Source organism: Ovis canadensis, chromosome 8 (genome assembly GCF_042477335.2).
Source record: "Ovis canadensis isolate MfBH-ARS-UI-01 breed Bighorn chromosome 8, ARS-UI_OviCan_v2, whole genome shotgun sequence".
NCBI classification, from domain to species: Eukaryota; Metazoa; Chordata; class Mammalia; order Artiodactyla; family Bovidae; genus Ovis; species Ovis canadensis.
The window spans coordinates 88,642,012-88,663,239 of record NC_091252.1 but is presented as its reverse complement, the minus strand read 5'-3'; the positions used below and the strand labels follow the sequence as shown (position 1 = coordinate 88,663,239).

The window sequence follows — 21,228 nt, the reverse complement described above, 5'->3', positions numbered from 1 at the left end:
GTTATAACAAACACTTATGTATATGAAGATTGGCGGGGAAGATGAGCAGAATCTTTGCTTTGGTAGTCTGTGCCATTATTGGATATGTTATTAATAGTTCAGGTTCACCATCTATATTTAAAGTGCAAAGCTTCTAAATCCATACTTTTACTAGAAGCATTATTTCATGGTCAGTTTCAGGTAGAACCCAAGTTTGAGAGTCAGACAAGCCCACTGGTAGAGTTTAACTCTGATACCCCATTTCCTACTTAACCATGAGCTTTAAATTGATAAAAAATACCCCAAAAGTTAACTGCAAGAATTGAATGTAATACTGTATGTAAAGCACTCAGTACAGTGCCTGATGTTCAAGCTGGTTTTAGAAAAGGCAGAGGAACCAGAGATCAAATTGCCAACATCCACTGGATCATGAAAAAAGCAAGAGAGTTCCAGAAAAACATCCATTTCTGCTTTCTTGACTATGCCAAAGCCTTTGACTGTGTAGATCACAATAAACTGTGGAAAATTCTGAAAGAGATGGGAATACCAGACCACCTGACCTGCCTCTTGAGAAACCTATATGCAGATCAGGAAGCAACAGTTAGAACTGGACATGGAACAATGGACTAGTTCCAAATAGGAAAAGGAGTACATCAAGGCTGTAGATTGTCACCCTGCTTATTTAACGTATATGCAGAGTACAACCCTGAGAAACACTAGGCTGGAAGAAACACAAGCTGGAATCAAGACTGCCAGAAGAAATATCAATAACCTCAGATATGCAGATGACACCACCCTTATGGCAGAAAGTGAAGAGGAGCTAAAAAGCCTCTTGATGAAAGTGGAAGAGGAGAGTGAAAAAGTTGGCCTAAAGCTCAACATTCAGAAAACGAAGATCATGGCATCTGGTCCCATCACTTCATGGGAAATAGATAGGGAAACAGTGGAAACAGTGTCAGACTTTATTTTTTGGGGCTCAAAAATCACTGCAGATGGTGACTGCAGCCATGAAATTAAAAGACATTTACTCCTTGGAAGAAAAGTTATGACCAACCTAGATAGTATATTCAAAAGCAGAGACATTACTTTGCCGACTAAGGTCCGTCTAGTCAAGGCTATGGTTTTTTCTGTGGTCATGTATGGATGTGAGAGTTGGACTGTGAAGAAGGCTGAGCGCCAAAGAATTGATGCCTTTGAACTGTGGTGTTGTAGAAGACTCTTGAGAGTCCCTTGGACTGCAAGGAGATCCAACCAGTCCATTCTGAAGGAGATCAGCCCTGGGATTTCTTTGGAAGGAATGATACTAAAGCTGAAACTCCAGTACTTCAGCCACCTCATGCGAAGAGTTGACTCATTGGAAAAGACTCTGATGCTGGGAGGGACTGGGGGCAGGAGGAGAAGGGGACGACAGAGGATGAGATGGCTGGATGGCATCACTGACTTGATGGACGTGAGTCTGAGTGAACTCCGGGAGTTGGTGATGGACAGGGAGGCCTGGCGTGCTGCGATTCATGGGGTTGCAAAGAGCCGGACATGACTGAGCGACTGAACTGACTGAACTGACAGTGCCTGAAGTGAAGTGAAAGTCGCTCAGTCATGTCCGACTCTTTGCAACCCCATGGATTATATAGTCCCTGTAATTCTCCAGGCCAGAATACTGGAGTTTTGGTTAGCCTTTCCCTTCTCCAGGGGATCTTCCCAACCCAGGGATTGGACCCAGGTCTCCTGATTGCAGGCAGATTCCTCACCAGCTGAGCCACTGGGGAAGCCTGTACAGTGCCTGGAACAGAGTAAATAATTGATGCTGTGCTGTGCTCAGTCATCTCCGACTCTTTGGGACCCCGTGGACTGTATCCCGCCAGGCTCCTCTGACCAGGGAATTTTCCAGACAAGAATACTTGAGTAGGTTGCCATTTCCTACACTGGGGGATCTTCTTGTCCCAGGGATTGAAACTGCATCTCTTGCATCTCCTGCATTGGCAGGAGGATTCCTTTATCACTGAGCCACCTGGGAAGCCCAAATAACTGATAGCTAATAATAGCAACACGTTCATGTTGAGCCAGCAGGCTAGTAAAATATATTTTAGGCAAGATCTACTCACTTTAAACTTCTTTATATACATTTCAATGTTTATAGTCCTTTGTATACTATACAAGACCATCTATTTCGTTTCTAGTAAGGCCGCATTTGGCTTCCCTGTGGCTCAGCAGTAAAGAATCCTCCAGCAATGCAGAAGCTTCGGGAGATGCAGGTTTGATCCCTGAGTCAGGGAGACTCCCTGGAGGAGGGCATGGCACCCACTCCAGTATTCCTCCCTGGAAAATCCCATGTACAGTGGAGCCTGGCAGGGTACAGTTCATAGGGTTGCAAAAAGTCAGACATGACTGAAGCAACTTAGCATGCATGCACAAGGCCACATTTACTCTTAACAAGAATATTTTTACTGACCATGTTGTCCTATGAATCTGATGACTTTGTATATGGGAAGATAATGTAAGAATGTAAAGTACAACAAATAGTTATTAGGATTTCTTGAAATCGTTTATAAATTTGCATAGAAAAAATAATCATTTGGCTGACATAGTTCCCTGATTCTGAAAGATCTGAAATTCTCTATAGATGTTCCTAATCTAACAGTTTGATTGATTTTCATGAAAATCTAGGTTGAAAAGATGTTAAGCAACTTTGGAGACTGTGTCCAGTACAAAGAAATAGTCAAAAGTTCCCTGGAAGAGTTAATCACTGGCTCTAAAGAAGTCCAGGAGGAAGCCGAGAAGATCTTGGACACTGAAAATTTGTTTGAAGCCCAACAACTACTCCTTCATCACCAGGTAGAATGCCTCTTTACTCTGGGGCATTTATGCAAAGTTGCTTAGTTACTGAGAACCAGACAGATGAAGAATAAGGCTCTCCACTGACTTGAGCGGGGAAGATGGGGAGCTTGGGAAGGAAATCAGTCGAATATTTAAAAGAACTTGGCTCTTCTGTTCTCTTTATTAAATATTAAATATCTCAGAATATCTTGCAAGGAAAATTCTTAGCCAGCATGACTTGATGATACCAAAATGTTCAAGGAATATTGTGGAAGGAAAATTGATTTAGCTATGAAAACTTTCATAAAACACTAAATTATCCTTTTCTTAATAGAGAAGGAAAGCATAAACAAACTAACATATATTTGAGATGACTATTCTTTTATTATGTTACAACCTTTGATCTTCAGTTTACAACTTTGAATACATCCTGGTTTGGGAAATTATAACTAGCATGAAGTATCAGTCCTTTCTAAAGAGTATGCTCCCATGAAGGATTAAAACTGGAACTAAAGAAGCTCTGGTACATGTATTGATAACAATTTTAATCAGCTTTACTTGTCAAATTCAACAGAAGTGAAAGTATGATTCAAATTAATCTAATGGCAGAATTTTAGCTAACTTAATGTATAGGAAAATGTTAAGTAATTGTCTATGTAATGATATGTCAAAATGGAAGTTGCATTGAAGTAGTTGTAAAAGAGAAGCCTTTAGACTTAAAAAAAAATGCTTAGTGCTATATTGTTCTCAATCACTGGTAAGAGTGTTGTTTGGGTTTCAGTTTACTTTAAATCAGAGAAAGATGAAATTATAGATATTCACAGTAATATATTAATATTAAAACTCTTCATTTGTTGAACCAACTTCTTGGTTATATGGTGTGTTTACTTTGTGAAAATTCATAAGTTGTATTTTGAGATTTGTGTACCATTTTTGTTTGTACATCATACTTCAATAAAATATTTATTTTAAAACACACCTTTCTTCAGATATCTTCACATATTAATAATACCGAATATACCCCGGACTTAAATCTCTTCATATTAGCATTTTTAGAACATGATTGATTTTTAAAAATTGAAATTGAGGCTTTGTATTTTTAGGCAGAATATAGTTCTTCAAAGAGAATTATGTCAAATGAATAGTTTTGCCAGATTCCATCTAGGGTATTGCACAAAATATCACATATTGTCTAAATCTGCACACAAAACATGCAGGCCAAATTAATTATGTTGTTTCCCATTAAAAAACATAAAATATTTATAAATAATGCCCGTCTTTGACTATCACAGAGCCTTCATTACCATGTTAACTATCCATCTTAAGTTTAAAATGCAGTTTAGGTTCCCGCTCAGGAGATTTTACCTTTCTGTACCTCCATTATAGCGTGGGTGTTTATGTCCGTACTTAGTTGCTTAAGAGAGTTAACATTTCTGTCCATCTGTTGAACAAATGCTTCCAGCAAAAGACAAAGAGGATCAATGCAAAGAAGAAGGACGTGCAACAGCAGATCGCGCAGGCTCAGCAGGGAGAAGGTGGGCTGCCTGGGCGAGTCCAAGAGGAGCTGCAGAAGCTGGAGAGCACCCTGGACAGCGTGGAGCACAGTCGGGAGAAACAGGAGCGCCGTATCCAGGTAGGAAACCGGAAGTTTCATCATAGGCTGCATTAACTTCCGGGTCACAAGTTACCTCTCCTGCTGCTGCTGCTGCTGCTGCTGCTGCTGCTGCTGCTGCTGCTGCTGCTGCTGCTGCTGCTGCTGCTGCTGCTGCTGCTGCTGCTGCTGCTGCTAAGTCGCGTCGGTTGTGTCCGACTCTGCGCGACCCCATAAACAGAAGCCCACCAGGCTCCTCTGTCCCTGGGATTCTCCAGGCGAGAACACTGGAGTGGGTTGCCATTTCCTTCTCTAATTCATGAAAGTGAAAAGTGAAAGTGAAGTCACTCAGTGTACTAGTGGGAGCAAATACTTATTTTTCCTGCCTCTGAGGTGCCAGCGATCTGTTAAACACTTCCTTGAGTGATCGCTTTTAATCATAGCATCAGCTTTGTGAGATGGGTACTGTAATTAGCTTAAAAATAGAGAGTTTGAGGATTTTCCCTGAAAATCAATAGTAAAGCTAGGGTTTGAATTCACTCTTGTCTGAATCCAGAAATTTGTTGCTGGATAATTTCACTTTTCTGGACAGCCCAACAGTCTCATCTTTATGATTTATTGTGCCCTTAATACATACAAGTTAATGTGTTCTTGGATTTTTATTTCCACCTACTGACTGCCCACTCCTATTTTCGTGTCTCTCTCTCTCTCCCGTCTTCCTTCTGTCTCTCCCTTCTCTCTTCTATCTTCCCTTTTCTCTCTGCTATCTTCCCTTTAATCCTTTATTTTCTTGAGACACATTGAAGGGTTTCTTTCCTTTGTCCCATACCTACATTAAGTAATATCCTTAGAGTCATAGGGCTTTGTAGCAGAGAGAAAAATTTGAGTCCTAGGCCACATATCCTTTTTGTAGGTGAACTGAGACTCAAGAAGGGAAATTCCTATAGAAGAAGTAAGGATGATCTTTAGTCAGTGTAGTCATTTGACATTGGAACTGAGTTAACTGGAAGTTCACAGCCTAACAAATGAATGAAAATGTGACTGTATTTTGTGAGGCATTCTGATAATTCATAACATGATATATTGTTATTTTTTTCAAATTCAGGTCACATTAAGAAAATGGGAGAGATTTGAAACAAACAAAGAGACAGTGGTCAGATACCTTTTTCAAACAGGTTCCAGCCATGAACGCTTCTTGAGTTTTAGCAGTTTGGAAAGCTTATCTTCAGAACTGGAACAGACAAAGGTATATTGGCAAGACCATATAGGCCTTTGGTACCCTTAATTTCCATGAAAAGCTGTTTCTACTTCATCATGTTATTAATTATTATAATTATTCATTTAGTCAATTCTTACTGTTTACAGTCCACTCTTCAATACATTGGTCAAGTCACTCTGGGGAATGAAAACATAAATAAGATTTAAACATCAAGAAGTAGGAGAAAGTTTTCATTAAAGTGGAAAATGATTAGTTTCCTAGTAGATGGAGAAAGTTCCAAAACCTCTTTCTGAAGACAGTGATATTTTTAACTGAACTTTGAAGGGCAGAGAAGACACAGAAAAGCAGAGTTTGGGGCAGAAAACCAGCATTCCTGTAACAGGAAATGCTATGAAGTATTAAAGTGTGAGAAATGGGAATTCGCTGTTGTAAAGCAGAAACAGAGAAGTGAAGTTTTAAAGGAAATTTGGACTGCATCACAAAGATTCTTGAAGGTGTCTACCCTTAAAGTTTTGTAAGAAAGACCAGAAAAGCTGTACTTTAGGGAGATGAGTTTTTAAGCTGGTGTAGAACTTTGAAAGGGTAGACGTCTGCAGTCATGGGATCTAATTATAACGTCATCCATTGCTTGTGTACATGAATAGGAACATGAATTAGGGTAATGGGGATGACAATGGATATATAAGGACAGATATAAAAGGGACAGAGTAAAGAAAGAGGGGATGATACCCAAGGTTCTGAGCCTGACAGAGATAATGGTAGCAAAACAGGAAATTGGGTTAGCTGTTAGCAGAGGAAGATAAGTCACATTTACTCTTTGCTGATCTAATTAGTTGATGGCTATCATTTTCTTTAATCACAAAACCAGTCCTTAGAGATAGGTGCCATTATTAATCATGTTGTATAAATGAGAAGATATAAGGTACAAAATTGTTACTGAATTTATCCTAGATCTTGGAATTACTAATTGCTGAGGCTGGAATTCAAACTCAAGAACTCTGAGTCTAGAGCCCATAACCTCATATATAACTGTATCATATTTTCATTAAAAAAACTGAGCTACTTTACTGGTTGTTTATATATGCTGCTGCACACGCATATGACAGCTGGAATAATTGTTCTCTATTTCTTTGTTTACTTGTTGTTAATACAGCTTTCATGCCTGTTGTAATCCTCGAGTGGCTATACTGAGGAACTTGAGGGTTTTCTGTCTGCCATTGCGTGTTTAGAGCAATGTCACATTTAGTCTTCATAACAAGGTTTTAATGATGAGGAAATGGGAATTCAGAGTTATGTGGCTCAAACACCTAAGAGTTATATGGCTGAAGACCTAGCTGATGTCAGAATCCATTCTCTCCTGCTGCTTCCTGCCACCACTCATGTCTTCTTGAAATTTAGAGATAAAGCCTTATGACAGTATTCTAGTTTTATTGAACTTGGTTTTTATCAGCATCATTCTGTTCTCTGGATTCCTCTGCACTGCTTTCCCCATATGTAGCTCCCTCAGAATGCTCTTAGATGAATGTGTATTTTTGCTGTTGTTCCGTTGCTAAGTCCTATCTGACTCTTTGAAACCCCATGGACTGCAGCATGCCAGTCTCCTCTGTCTTTTACTGTCTCCCATAGTTTGCTCAAATTCATGTCTACTGAGTTCATGATGCTGTCTAACCATCTCATCCTTTGCCACTCTCTTCTCCTTTTGCCTTCAATCTTTCCCAACATCATGGTCTTTTCCAATGAGTCAGCTCTTTGCATCAGGTGGCCAAAACATTCGAATTTCAGCTTCAGCATCAGTCCTTCCAATGAATATTCAGAGTTGATTTCCTTTAGGATTGACTGGTTTGATCTCCTTGCAGTCCAAGGGACTCTCAAGAGTCTTCAGCACCACAAGTTGAAATCATCAATTCTTTGGAATGTATATAAGCATTTTCAAACATAACTCTGCTTTCTCCATTTTTTTCTGGGTTCTGAAAAACACTAGGAGGGAAAAACACTATTTTACACTTCTGATTTTATTCATGGGGTTCTGCTGTTATTCACAGTTTCACAGTTGAATCTGCAGTGACTCTGAGTTCACATATAGCGATAGCATTTAATAATTTAATAGATGCTTATAACCACAGAATTTAATGTTGTGACAGTACATATTGTATTTTAGAATATTATAAATCTCTCTGTCATAAAGAACCTGTACTTACTGATCTTTTATTCTTTCAAATTGCAGGGTACTTCTCTGAAGTAATATTGATAATTTCTATGAGGACGTTAAATCTTTCAAACATGAAGATGCAATAGTATTATGTAGTAACTATATTATATTGCATTATGTAATAATTCTGAGAGATGCTATGTAAGAAAAGGCAGCTATCAGAAGTTTGATTTTTCAAAATCATTTGCATTACCTATTTAAGAGAGAGGAGTTTATGATCAAAATGTAAACCTTCTATGATCTAATCCAGGAGAAGAAATGAGATGCTAAGTTACTCGAAACTGTCTCTGGATTTACCTTTCCTAATTCAGTATTCAATACATTTACCTGGTAAAATTGAGACAACTAAAATTTACTGATACCTCAAATATATTGTTAATTTTTGAATTAAGGTTGTTCACTATCATTGAAAATCAGTGTGTGAACTTCATAAATGTTTTTGTCCTCAACTTTATGTGATGGACATTAAAAAAATGATAATAGATACCTGTCAGAGTGCCAGGTACTTAAAAATGAAGTTACTAGTGAAATGCTAACAGTGACCTTAGTTAGAACAATTTTACTATCTGCATTTTACATAAAAGAGCCTGAAAAATAATTTGTCAAAGTCAAACAACTAGTAATTAGCAAATCCAGAATCCAAGTTCAGGTTTGACTGGTTCAAAGTTTTTCTTCTTTCCTTTGTATAGCATATGGATATATGGTAGATAAGATTTAACAGCATCAAGATCAGTTTATAGCTCTTTTCAGAAAGCTAGTTAACAAAATGTTTCTTTAAAGATCAGTGATACTCTGTATTGATCAAAATAGCCTTCAATTAAATAAACAAGTATTTATAGGCACTGGTCTAGAAGTCTGTTATCTTTATGACTGAAAAAAAAAAAAGCAATCACTGTTGCTGCTGCTGCTGCTAAGTCGCTTCAGTTGTGTCCGACTCTGTGCGACCCCATAGACAGCAGCCCACCAGGCTCCCCTGCCCCTGGGATTTTCCAGGCAAGAACACTGGAGTGGGTTCCCATTTCCTTCTCCTATGCATGAAAGTGAAAAGTGAAAGTGAAATTGCTCGGTTGTGTCTGACTCCTAGCGACCCCATGGACTGCAGCCTCCCAGGCTCCTCCGTCCATGGGATTTTCCAGGCAAGAGTGCTGGAGTGGAGTGCCATTGCCTTTACCAGTCACTGTTGACCATTGCCCAACAGCCTGCAATAAGCTGATATAGGCATGAACAAGTTACAGTTATTACCATGCAGCTAAGAATTTTAAACACAAACCAGTAAACACAAACCTGGTGACCACTGAGTCAACATTTTTTGGGGAATTGTTGGATAAAAATGAAAGTAGTTCTCTAACTATGAAGGTCTGGTTGTAGTTTCACTTATATAAAAGTAAAATAATTTAACAAAGTGTCTATTTTGGCCATAATGAAAATGTCTGTTTTATTGCTAAAAGTATCATATGCCAATATTCATACATGTTTGAATCTATCTATTCATCTCTCCATCTAATCCGGTGAGACTGTATTTCAGTTTATTTGAGGGCAGAGTTTAACAGAAGAGGCTGCCTTTATAATTATAATATCTTTTTTTAGGAGTTTTCTAAACGAACAGAAGGTATTGCAGTCCAGGCTGAGAATCTTGTGAAGGAAGCTTCAGAGATCCCACTTGGGCCCAAGAATAAGCAGCTGCTTCAGCAGCAGGCCAAGTCAATCAAGGAGCAAGTTAAAAAATTAGAAGACACCCTTGAAGAAGAGTATGTGCTTGACAAGTCCTAGACTTTCTTCTCTGAGATTGTTTCATAACGCTGTTTCCTGTATATTGTATTCAAAACATTCTTTTAAAATCAAAGTGTTTGTGTATTTCAGCATGTTTTGAGGAAGCAACTTGCAGTTCAAAAGAAAGCATCGGCAATAGAGAATCCAACATCTATAAGTGAGGGGCGTGATTTTTGCATTGTAAACTGATTCTGTTCATGAGAAAGCCATATCTATAAAATTCAAGTGGCCTTCATACACTGAAAAGGAGAATCTCAAAAAAGAACCAATATTTAAAATAAGTTTTTTTACTCTGTTATTCTGCTGTCACCACTTAGAGGGAAGGGTAGATTTTTGGTTGTGTAGGTTCTAGGTCTAAACACATAGACCAAGCATCTCCAACTCCAAGAAGCTCACAGAGCTTACTTACAGTGCCTCAATATTCAAATTGTCACTGATTGTATACTATTTCCAAAAATTAACTTCAAAAATATATTTTATTTTTAAACATTTAATGTTTAAATATCTAAAAGAAAGAAATTATAGTTTGGCCTGTGGTATCCTGTTTTGTACAAAACAGACAAACACACAGATTTGGAGGGGATAAACATATGGCCAATAACCAAAATAATATGGCTTAACAGTTCTACTTGAAAGGTTATTTAGTGGCATATCACCAACACGTATTGTTTTTAAGGTATAGGGCATAATTTCTAAGATGGGCTTTAAAATGCAAAATTTGTTTTTAATACTATGAATATCTTAAAATTAATGTTGTACATTTATCTAAACTTTAAAATTTGTTAAATAATTTAAAACAAATTGTGACTTAAAACTTTAAATATTATCTATTGGGTAGAAATAGTAAAACAGTTTATTTGAAAGGAAGCTACATCTATCTATATTAGAAATATCCTTTTGAATCTGTATTTCATTAAAAAGTTGCAATATAATGTAGCTTTCATTACCTGTGCTGATGAGAACATAGGTATATCCAGGGTATACATTTGAGATTGCAATATTATTGAATTGGACAATCATTGATGCCATTGTATTTTCCTGATGTCTTCAAGTGCCTTTTGGTAAACAGGGAAATTCTTTTTTTTAACCCAAGGACTTAATAGTTCAATGATATCCTCTTAGTTTCCTAGTCTTTTTCTAAACTGAAAGCCATAATCTCTTGCTTAGATATGTATAACTACCACATGGTTATATATACATAATTAATACAAACTGGGAATGTATAGCTGAAATTTTATTCACTAGATTTATTACAAATAAAGCCCAAGTTGTCTAAAAACAGTTAGGGTGCTCATGTACAAGAATTTATAAAGTCTTTTGGAATCGAGATCATCCAGACTCTAAGAATAGCTGAAATTGTGATTGATAGTAGATTGCAGGCTTCACTCTAATAATAGAAACAGTTCCTGCATGACAGCATGGGATTCAGACTACAAGCTCTATCTTGATTCACAGAGATGTATTTTAGAAAGATCTTTGAGTATAAAGCATCACTAAACATCTCTCCTCAAGAGCCAAAGGACCATGTTGACAAAAGTGGGACTGTTAAAAATGTTATGTGCTCTGTAATCAAGGCGGGCACTTTACTAAAAATAAGCCTTGACAACTACTGGTCACATGCAGTGTTTAGCTAGATTATACCTGGATTCAAACTGTTTGGATCCAGCAGTATTTTCTTCAAAGCACAGTTCCGTTCATAATATAGAGTAGTGCTACCTCAGAGGAGACAGGAAGACTTGAGGACTGACTAATTCAGGTCAAAGGTGCACTTTTTCCCCCTGTTCTAATAGTTTCAGCTTCGATGTGGTCACAAATGTCTTCACTATCCTTTCACTTGGTGATTTAAAGGGAGATGTATTTTTCTCTATTAAAATACTGCATTTTATTTACTTAATTTGGTTAATTTTAGTATTAAAACCATGGAAATGGTGAAAAACAAGTGGGATCATTTTGGCACTAACTTTGAGACCCTGTCCATCTGGATAACTGAGAAAGAAAAAGAACTCAATGCCTTGGAGACGTCATCATCTGCCATGGACACACAAATCAACCAAATTAAGGTGACCTGCTCACAAGTTATATTTATAATCCATCTCTAGCTTTTAAGAGCACCTTTCTTACGTTTCATCAAATGCTATCTGACCCCAGGACAAATATTTCATTGCCATGTGACTCTATTAAAATTAAATTCACACAAAATGCTGAGCTAAGAGGTCTTGACTGATACTGGGCAACGCTTAATAGATGGAATTATGTATTAATACTGACTGACTTATGCATTCAAAGTCATTTTTGTGTGCAATATCATTAAAATGTTTTTATGGTTACATTATTCTTTTCCTTGACTTTGAATTAGCGCCATTAGAGTCCCCTGTTGATGGATTTATATGCCATGAAATATATTCATCATCTACAACCTTACTTTGTAAGAACAAGTCTAAATGTCTAGCTTAAGTATTAGTAGCATTTACCCTCACCAACCACAAAGAAGGGTTCAAGAAATTGCTTTCTTTAGGTGAAGCAATCAGATTCCATTGCTTTAACACTAGCATTTATGACGCCTCTGGGGGTGTGGACCGAGATGTTCTGATATGCTGTCCCACAGTTCTCAGATAACCATGTGTATAAACTGTCATCATCCACTTCATTCAAATAGTGTACCAAAAAAAATGAGCTGAAAGAAATGAATCCCGAGCATTCATTTCTCTTTCTTCTGTGCTATTTTTACACAACACATTTTCAAACTCCAGCCACTTCTTTTTCTGTCTCAGCTCATTTTTTTGGAATGGGAAAACCCTCTGCCATTTCATTTGATTAAATATAGTAAAATGAATAACAAGGTAAGGGAACGTTTCACATTATGACTCAGAAGAAGTCATTGCCATGTGCATGGTGGGAGGTGCAATATGGTTTAGCTAAGATTACATGCTGGACAGATTGCCTATCAAACATCTTCTGCAGTCAAGGGTACCCGGAGTTTGGTGTCTGCAGTCTAGCTTATGTCCTATGTGATACACCAGGAAAAACAGCTACCCAGCCATTAAGGAATATCTGAGAAATATGTTTAATTTCTAAAACTGTTTGTAAAGTTGCCATTTAATAATTTCCACTAAATTCTAAGAAAACAAACAATAGTCCATTTAAATAATTTCATCTCAAAATTTTTCTTTCAAAAAACTTTGACATAAACCCTTTTAACTTGTTTATCCTTTCTCTAAATTCACTTTTCTATTTTTTAAACCTTAATTCCACAACTTCTGAAATACACCAGTAATCAAAAGTATCACATTGTTACTCTTGAAGAAACAAAATAATCATGTATTTTATTTTTAAGTGTATAAGCATTCAATTGTGGATTGCCATGCCATCAAGCTAGAAATACATTTTAATATTCTGATATGGCACTTTGAAGAGTATCTAAAAATGAATACGAATAACAGGAAAAATATATTTGCTAGAAATAAGCAAAGATAGAGTTGAATTTATTGTACAGTGGAATCATAAGTTCATGTTCTATTTCCAAACAGAAGACTGAGTTATAGGAAATATTCAAAATATGTTAACACTTGTCATAGTATTTTCACTTTAAAACAGTTTTAGGATTAAAATTAATAATGCATTTGCATGTTACCATGAAGATATCTAAAATCTCATTTTTGTTATTTATTACATGCTGTTCCAGATTTACTAATTTCTTATTCATTCCTAATGATAACTCAAAAATGATAAAAACATTCAGTATGTTCATCTTCCATCTTCTCTTCTTGGACTGGAATTTTTTCTGCCACAACCCAGCAGTATAATTATATAGTTAGCATCTATGAATTTGTTAATGGCATGTATTATGCTGAAAACGAAAAATTTTTATCTTAACTAAGATTATTTCACTAAGGTGTTGGAAGAGCCTACTACAACTATTAGCACATTAAAAAACTCAAAATATATTTGTTGAATTTTTTAGTAACTTTTCCAGAAAAATCATCTTAAAAGACAGCAAAACAAAGAAAGATTGTATCAATGCTCAAACAACAAGCGTCCATTAGCTATATCACTTTAGTCACAAACATAAAAATGCAAACAAATAAATGAAGTATCCCTGGCATTAATCTGATGCCAGTTATTTCTGACTGTCTTATCTAGACAGAAGTTGTTTCTTACTCTGTTGCTTCACCTGGACAGAAGTCATATATTTTTCTGGGGTAACAGTATTTTCTATTTAAATTATTTGGAACTGAAACTTGTCTGGATTTTTGGCTTTATTTTGATTGGATTATTTGGATTTTTTCTCAGAGAAATAGTTTTTCATCTATGTTTATAAGAAACCTCTGTCCCCAACACACACACACACATACACACGCTCAGTTCTTTCACAGTTTTCAATACTCTTTCTGTATTGCATAATAGATAAAATGTCCTCCTGCCCCAAACAGAAATCATAGTCTGTAGGTTCTTTACTGTCAAGTCCGTAGCTAGCGAATAAAGCAGTGATTCCCAGAGTGGATTTCCTGGGTCAGCAGCAGTGAATCACCCCAGAAGTTGTACAGCTGCGAAGTGGGCCTCACCTTAGACCCAGCGAGTCTGAGTCCCTGAGGATGGGGCCAGGTGTCCCTACTGTATTCCGAATTTGGACATCATTGGCATAAAAATTAGTTGATAAACTTTAAAAGACTAGGTTGAAGCAGAAGCAGAAAATTTTTTTAGCTTGATAAAGTATGAAAAACTAAACTACATTCTAGGAAAATTAAATGTATGTCAATGTTAGCATTCCTGTGAGTTTGGGAACATATTGCTTCCCAGACCAATTGGTCAAAATTCTCAACTCATAGAATAAGAAGAGAACTTTCTGAACTGTTTTCTTCAAACAAACAGTAAGAGTTCCTGGGTCACGTTTCTGCTGCCTTCCCTTCAAGCAGGGTGGGTGTTTCTCCTTACTCTCCAGCCAGAGAGCGCGCCCACTGTCAGTGTGTGTCTATCCGACTTTGTGTGCCTATCCTTCCCACACGAGGTCAGGGAACCCACGGTGTGTGTTTGTAGCTGCTCTACAGTGGTGCAAATCTGTTGAAATGCCAGTTAGGGAAAATTCTGCTGATTTTCTCTCTGCAGATGATTGTATCATTTCAGGAAGGCAAGCTTGCTCAGCCTACCTTGTCATTTTTCTTGTTTTAAATATTAGGTCATGATTAAGGAAATAGAAAGTAAGATCAGCAGCATTACAGGACTAGAAGAAGAAGCTCAGTCTTTTGCTCAGTTTATTACCACTGGAGAATCTGCTCGCATCAAAGCCAAGTTAACACAAATAAGAAGATACTGGGAAGAGCTCCGAGAACATGCACAGAGTCTGCAAGGAATAATCCTGGGACATTTATCTCAGCAGCAGAAGTTTGAAGAGAATCTCAAAAAGGTAAGAACTGGCCCATTCATGCTAAAGTTACCTATTTCAGACTGCATTTTATAAATCACCCAGAAATAATGGGATGAGGGAAAAAGACACAATTTGCCAGTTCCTTACCAAGTTGTCAGTGATGACTGAGAGTATCATTTATATGTAACCTTTTGGGGGAGAATATAAAAATGTCATTATATATTGTGTTCAGAAAGATATTATGGCTTAATTAGATTTCTTTCAAATAGTGGGATACATTGATTTTTTTTAAATTTATTTTATCATCACATTGAAAGTTATCCAAAAAAGATAAGCATACTGTTTCCCCAGCAACCTTCTCTGTCTTGATGTATGTCTTCCCCACCATATTTTCATATTTTACCAATGTTTTAGATCCAGCAGTCTGTGTCTGAATTTGAAGATAAACTTGCTGATCCAGTTAAAATATGTTCTTCAGCTACAGAAACATACAAAGTTCTCCAAGAACATATGGTAATAGCATGTTTCAACATTTCTCCTTATTTATCTGCTCAGAAATGTGATAATTCCTGTTTGAAAAGAAAACAGTAAATATTTCTATGACAGTTAAATTTGAAAAAATATTGTATGTTTCTTGAGGAATAATATGATCAAATATATTCACTTCATATACTACAAGAAATATAACTATACAAATAAGTTTTTGTTAAAAATATTTATTAAAAAGTAGTCATTTAAGGTATTTTTCTCTCATAATTAAAACATGTAGCTTTTTCAGATTTACAGCTTTAATAAATCCTGTTACCTCTTGCCAACATTATAAAAAATGAAATGTGCAGAAAATATGCATATATTTGCATAACAGATTTCAGATTTTAACCCAATACACTCAGATGTGCAAAGACTATGTACTCACTGATTTTTTTCCTCAGTGGCTAGCTTTTTTGGTCTGGTCCCTGAACTGGTAACCACTGTGAAAGTGAAGTCACTCAGTCGTGTCCAACTCTTTGCGACCCCATGGACTATAGCTTTCCAGGTTCCTCCATTCATGGGATTTCCCAGGCAAGAAAGCTGGAGTGGGTTGCCATTTCCTTCTCCAGAGGAATCTTCCCGACCCAAGGATCAAACCCAGGTCTCCTGCATTGCAGGCAGACTCTTTACGGTCTGAGCCACCACAGAATCCCAACCACTGTGAGATATGTTGCAAAGCAACAGATGCTTCTGGCAGAATTTAGAGGAAGGAGCAAAGCAAGGGAACATGGGCAAAGATACTCAAAAGAAGTGTGTTCATTAACACAAAAAATATGCTGCTGTTGCAGTCACTGAATCACGACTGACTCTTTGTGACCTCACGGACTGCAGCACCCCAGGCTCTTCTGTCCTTCACTGTCCCCCAGACTTTGCTCAAATTCACGTCCAACAAATATATATATATGTGCATATATATATATGTAGCATCCCTATCATGTGTGCATGCATGAAAATGTGTATATAAACGCAGAGAAGAGGATGCAGTAATAACAAACAATTGACAAAAACACAACTGGAAGGGCAAGTGGAATTTCTATCATTTGAATTTTTATGGTAAGAAATGCATTATATTGTGACTTATACAATTTCTTAAGAACTAACCCCCAAATGAGAAAAAGTAGGAAAGTTGGATTTGATGGAATTGTTTTAATAGACAACTAAATTAACAGTTGAGTACCAGAGAGAATAATACATTCTTTTTTTTTTTTTTACCTTTTGGATTTCCTAAACCAAGTTGTTTTTCTTTGTCTTGACTTTTTAATCTATAAAATGGGGAATAATGAAAGAGCATATCTCTTAGGGTTCTTCTGAAGAGTAAATGACTTAATGTATGTAATGTGTATAACACAGTGCCTGCCACATTCTCAGGTACCCTAATTGTTGTTATCATGGATTCTTGATGTCAGCTATGTCAGTCATAACTTCCCATAGATATTTTAAATAAAATTACAGCATGTTGCATGTACCTCTTGTAAATCAGGAATAGTGTTTTTAAATACTTGCGCTGTAACATGACTAACAATGTTCACATATTACCTAAATCCTTAAGGGAAAGTTAAAATTATCCCAATAAACAGGGACAGTTTCTTATTTGGGGAATAGTTTCTGTTCTCATCTTTGACTTCTGCATTTATGAAGTAATTGTCACTCTGTCTTGCTGAAAATCACACCCAGAGACATTTTTTAGTACCACAACTGTTTATTGTGACATTGGGGAAATGTTTGGTGGTAACTGGTCTCAAGGGAAAATACGGGTCTCCTTCCTTGGTGCTGGGACTTTATTGCACTCTTTCGCCCTTGCATCAGGATCTCTGTCAGGCCCTGGAATCGCTGACCAGCACGGTGGCTGCCCTGTCAGCCAGCGCTCGGAAGGTATCCAACAGAGACGCCTCCATCCAGGAGGCTGCAACCATGCAACGGAGCTATGAGGGTTTGCTCGGTCGGGCGAAGGAGAGACAGACAGAGCTGGAGAAGCTGCTGGCCTGCTGGCAGAGGTGAGCAGCCTTCCTTCTCCCATTGGCAGCCAGGGTATCAATAGCTACTCTTTAGTGGAAAATTCTGAACTTTGAGGCATGAGAAGTGATCATCCCACACGTAAAACTCCTCAACTCATGTGCCTACCATGCCAAGACACCGATCTTCATTATGAGATGAGGTCCCCTAGTTGTGGGCAAGTTCATACACAAACGCAAAAAGAGAGGTTTTTGGACTTTCACACCCGGAAAAAGACAACCAACACTGTGGCATTTATCATGGTTACTATTGAACTCCCCGACTTCAGAAAGGTTTAGTTTTCACGTATGATAATTTTGCAAGACTTTGTTTCTGATCTCTGCTTTCCACAGGCTAGAGAAAGAACTGTCAACCTTTTTGACTTGGTTAGAGCGGTGTGAAGCTATAGCCAGCTCACCAGAAGCCGACATTTCTGCAGACAGAGTCAAGGTGGAGAGTGAACTTCAGTCAATACAGGCAAGTTCAAGGAAGTGCGAGGGAATGAAATGCTCTTTGTCATGGCTGCATTGTAAAAACAAAATGAAGAACCAAACCTTCTCTCCAACTTAGCTTCTTGTTTTCATTTCGTGATCCTAAAGAGAACAGCCCTGACCTGAAAGACAAAGTCACAGTAAACTTTGTGATGACCACTCTCCACAGGATACTAGAAAATCCTGTAGCATAATGTCTGGCACTTGAATATAAACTATCTGGCAAGGGAGTTGAAGGAGAAGTGGGTGGAAACATAGATGAAACAAGGCTGACTCTCAATGAGTGATTTTTTTTTTTTTTTTGGCTGCACTCAACGGCATGTGGGATCTTAGTTCCCCAACCAGGGATCAAACTCATGCCCTTTGTAATGGAAACGCAGAGTCCTAACCAGGGAAATCCCTCAATGAATAGTTTTTGAAATTGGATAATAGCTATATTCTTTATACTTTTGTATTTGTATAAATTTGGGATAAGTTTAACAAAAAGAGAGAGAGAGAGAGAAGTAATACAATGTAGAAAGAAGTCACAGTAATGATTATTTTCAAGCAAGATGCTGAAAAGTGAATAAGCAAAGTACAGGAGATCAAAAGACGAAGAATTCTAGCTTATTACATCCTTTAAGAAGCCAACTTTTTAAACTTTAAAGAATCTCTCAGTATTATTGAAACTACAGACAATGCTACTGATTTCTGAAGATTAATAACTTGCTTTAAGTGATGCTATCTGTGCCAGAAAATTCGACAAGCACAATTGCTTCAGCAAAGAGATTTATTGTGTAACAGATTTGCAGCCCAATTTTCTCCCTTCCCCTTTTATAAAACACTTAAGAAAATGGATTCTTTTACTTTTCATAATTTCTTCTCTAAAAATTCCATCAGTGCACGCCTGTAGCTTCTGGTCCTATTCCCCCAGCTTCAGATGTTCTCCTAATTTGACTTTGAGGGTTTCCCATGCTCTTGGTTCTCTTGCTTTTCTAGTTTATTAAACACAGTTTATTAATGCAGTAGTTCTGCATTAATCTCTCCAAAAGTTCCTGCTCAGAACTCTCCGGTAACTGTCCTGTCTGGGTAATCCACAATCCGCAATCTGGCGTTTATCTTCTTACAGTTAGAGTGTGGGGAATTCTAAGAGGGAAAGTCATTGCTCCTGTTCATAAAATTATCTGCCCATATCAAAATGTATTCTTACGTGTCTCTGAATGGAAAACAGGTCTATTCAAGTTAGCTACAAAGAGGGCTGCAGGCCCACATACAGGAACTGTGTCAACTAAGCTGCTCCCTGCCCCAGTCTGAACCTTCCATGTACGTTCCAGCCTCCTGGCCTTGTGTCCTTCATCTTACTCAGATTCTGCTTTGTTATCTTTCCTGGCTTCCATAGACAGTCCTTCCTGGATACCTTTAGCAATTTTGCTTTTATCACACATTTAACCTCCCTGCAAAGGAGAAAGAGCATCATTTATGTGCCACGCTGTGGCTGCTGCTAAGTCCCTTCAGTCGTGTTCGACTCTGTGCGACCCCATAGACGGCAGCCCACCAGGCTCCCCCTTCCCTGGGATTCTCCAGGCAAGAACGCTGGAGTGGGTTGCCATTTCCTTCTCCAATGCATGAAAGTGGAAAGGGAAAATTGAAAGTGAAGTCACTCAGTCGTGTCCGACTCTTAGCAACCCCATGGACTGCAGCCCATCAGGCTCCTGCATCCATGGAATTTTCCAGGCAAGAGTACTGGAGTGGTTTTATCACACATGTGACCTCCCTACAAAGGGGAAAGAGCATCATCTATGTGCCATGCTACAGCTGTCCATATAGTGCTTCCTGTTCTGTTGTATGAAAATAAAATGAAGAGCCTTTAAGCTCCCTGCTTTGGCCTAATGTCATTTTTAAACCCAGAGACTCACCATGTTCCCAGTTCCTAGACTTGCACCTCTGGCATTGAGAGATATGCATAGCTTTTCCTCAGCAGGTTATTCTTTGATTCTTTTCACCTATTCAGTTTCTTTATTCTGAAAGAAACTCTACAGCTTCTAAATTTGCCTAACAATATAACTCAGACTGTTGGAAAACTAATTCAGGTTTCAGAACCATTTTTAACATTGCATTAGAGGTCGTGCTGTGTGTGCTCAGTTGCTGAGTCACATCTGATTCTTTGGGGCCCCGTGAACTGTAGTCCTCTGTCCATGGGATTTTCTAGGCAAGAATACTGGAGTAGGTTGCCATATCCTTCTCCAAGGGATTTTTCCCAATCCAGGGATCGAACCCTTGTCTCTGGGGTCTCCTGCATTGGCACATAGAATCTTTACCCCTGAGCCACCTGGGAAGCCTTGCATTAGAGGTTAAGTGGATCCAATTCTAAATCAAGGGGATAAAAACTCTTCTTCGCCTGGTCCTAATGACCTCCATTTTGCAAGAACACAAAGCCTTTGGACAACAACCACCTGTGTCATGTGGTCCTTCCTGATCAGTCTTGTTAGGATGAAATCTGCAATCCATTCTTTTTCTCTCAGGTGCTGCAAAATGAAGTTGTGTCCCAGGCTTCCATCTACAGCAACCTATTGCAACTAAAGGAATCCCTCTTCTCAGTGGCCTCCAAAGATGATGTGAAAATGATGAAACTGCAATTGGAGCAGTTGGATGAGAGATGGAGAGATTTGCCCCAGATAATTAGCAAAAGGTTGGGTTTCAAACAAACTTCTAGTTTTGCTCATTTTTTAAAACAGTGAGCATATAAATTAAGCAAGCTTAGTTTTGTTTACTTTTACTTAACCCCATTGTTTGAGCATAAAGAGAAGAAAACTAATCATCATTTATAAATCAAAGTGCTTAAAACTAGTATTTCAAATGACCCTCAGTTCAAAATTTGTCTTGTAATCAAGGCAAATGATCAAATTAGTTGAATGATATTAAAGAGTGCAGGATTACTCATGTTTTAATTATTGTTGCTCAAGTTGTTTATATATAGGAAAAAAATGGTAAATAAAATTTTACCTCACATATTTCTCAACAGAGGATATGTATTTTTCCCATTTCATGCCAGTCTTATAGAAAACAGGAAAATTATTATTATCATATTAAAAGGAGACAAACATAGATTAAATCTTAACTGACTAGATGGTTAACAATTGACATCTACATATTTCTAATATGCCAGAAAACAAGTTTTTGTCTTGAATTGGTATTGATTACCCATGTAATGTGGAAAAAAAGTTAACCTTTTTAGTCAATTTTTAATTTATTTTTCAGCAAATATTTACTGAGTTTTAATGAGTAGCACAC

At 37.6% G+C, this 21,228-nt stretch overlaps 1 protein-coding gene across 1 annotated transcript in view; it reads left to right on the top strand.

Annotated features, from left to right (window-relative positions):
* The window catches only part of SYNE1 (spectrin repeat containing nuclear envelope protein 1), a 495,298-nt gene that overhangs the window by 178,330 nt on the left and 295,740 nt on the right, over positions 1 to 21,228 (top strand). The window contains exons 29-38 of the mRNA XM_069598737.1: positions 2,644 to 2,811; positions 4,256 to 4,426; positions 5,490 to 5,630; positions 9,400 to 9,560; positions 11,492 to 11,642; positions 14,756 to 14,983; positions 15,359 to 15,457; positions 17,282 to 17,469; positions 17,821 to 17,944; positions 20,460 to 20,626. Of these exons, the coding sequence (XP_069454838.1) occupies positions 2,644 to 2,811; positions 4,256 to 4,426; positions 5,490 to 5,630; positions 9,400 to 9,560; positions 11,492 to 11,642; positions 14,756 to 14,983; positions 15,359 to 15,457; positions 17,282 to 17,469; positions 17,821 to 17,944; positions 20,460 to 20,626 (1,598 nt within the window). The remainder of the gene's footprint in view (positions 1 to 2,643; positions 2,812 to 4,255; positions 4,427 to 5,489; positions 5,631 to 9,399; positions 9,561 to 11,491; positions 11,643 to 14,755; positions 14,984 to 15,358; positions 15,458 to 17,281; positions 17,470 to 17,820; positions 17,945 to 20,459; positions 20,627 to 21,228) is intronic.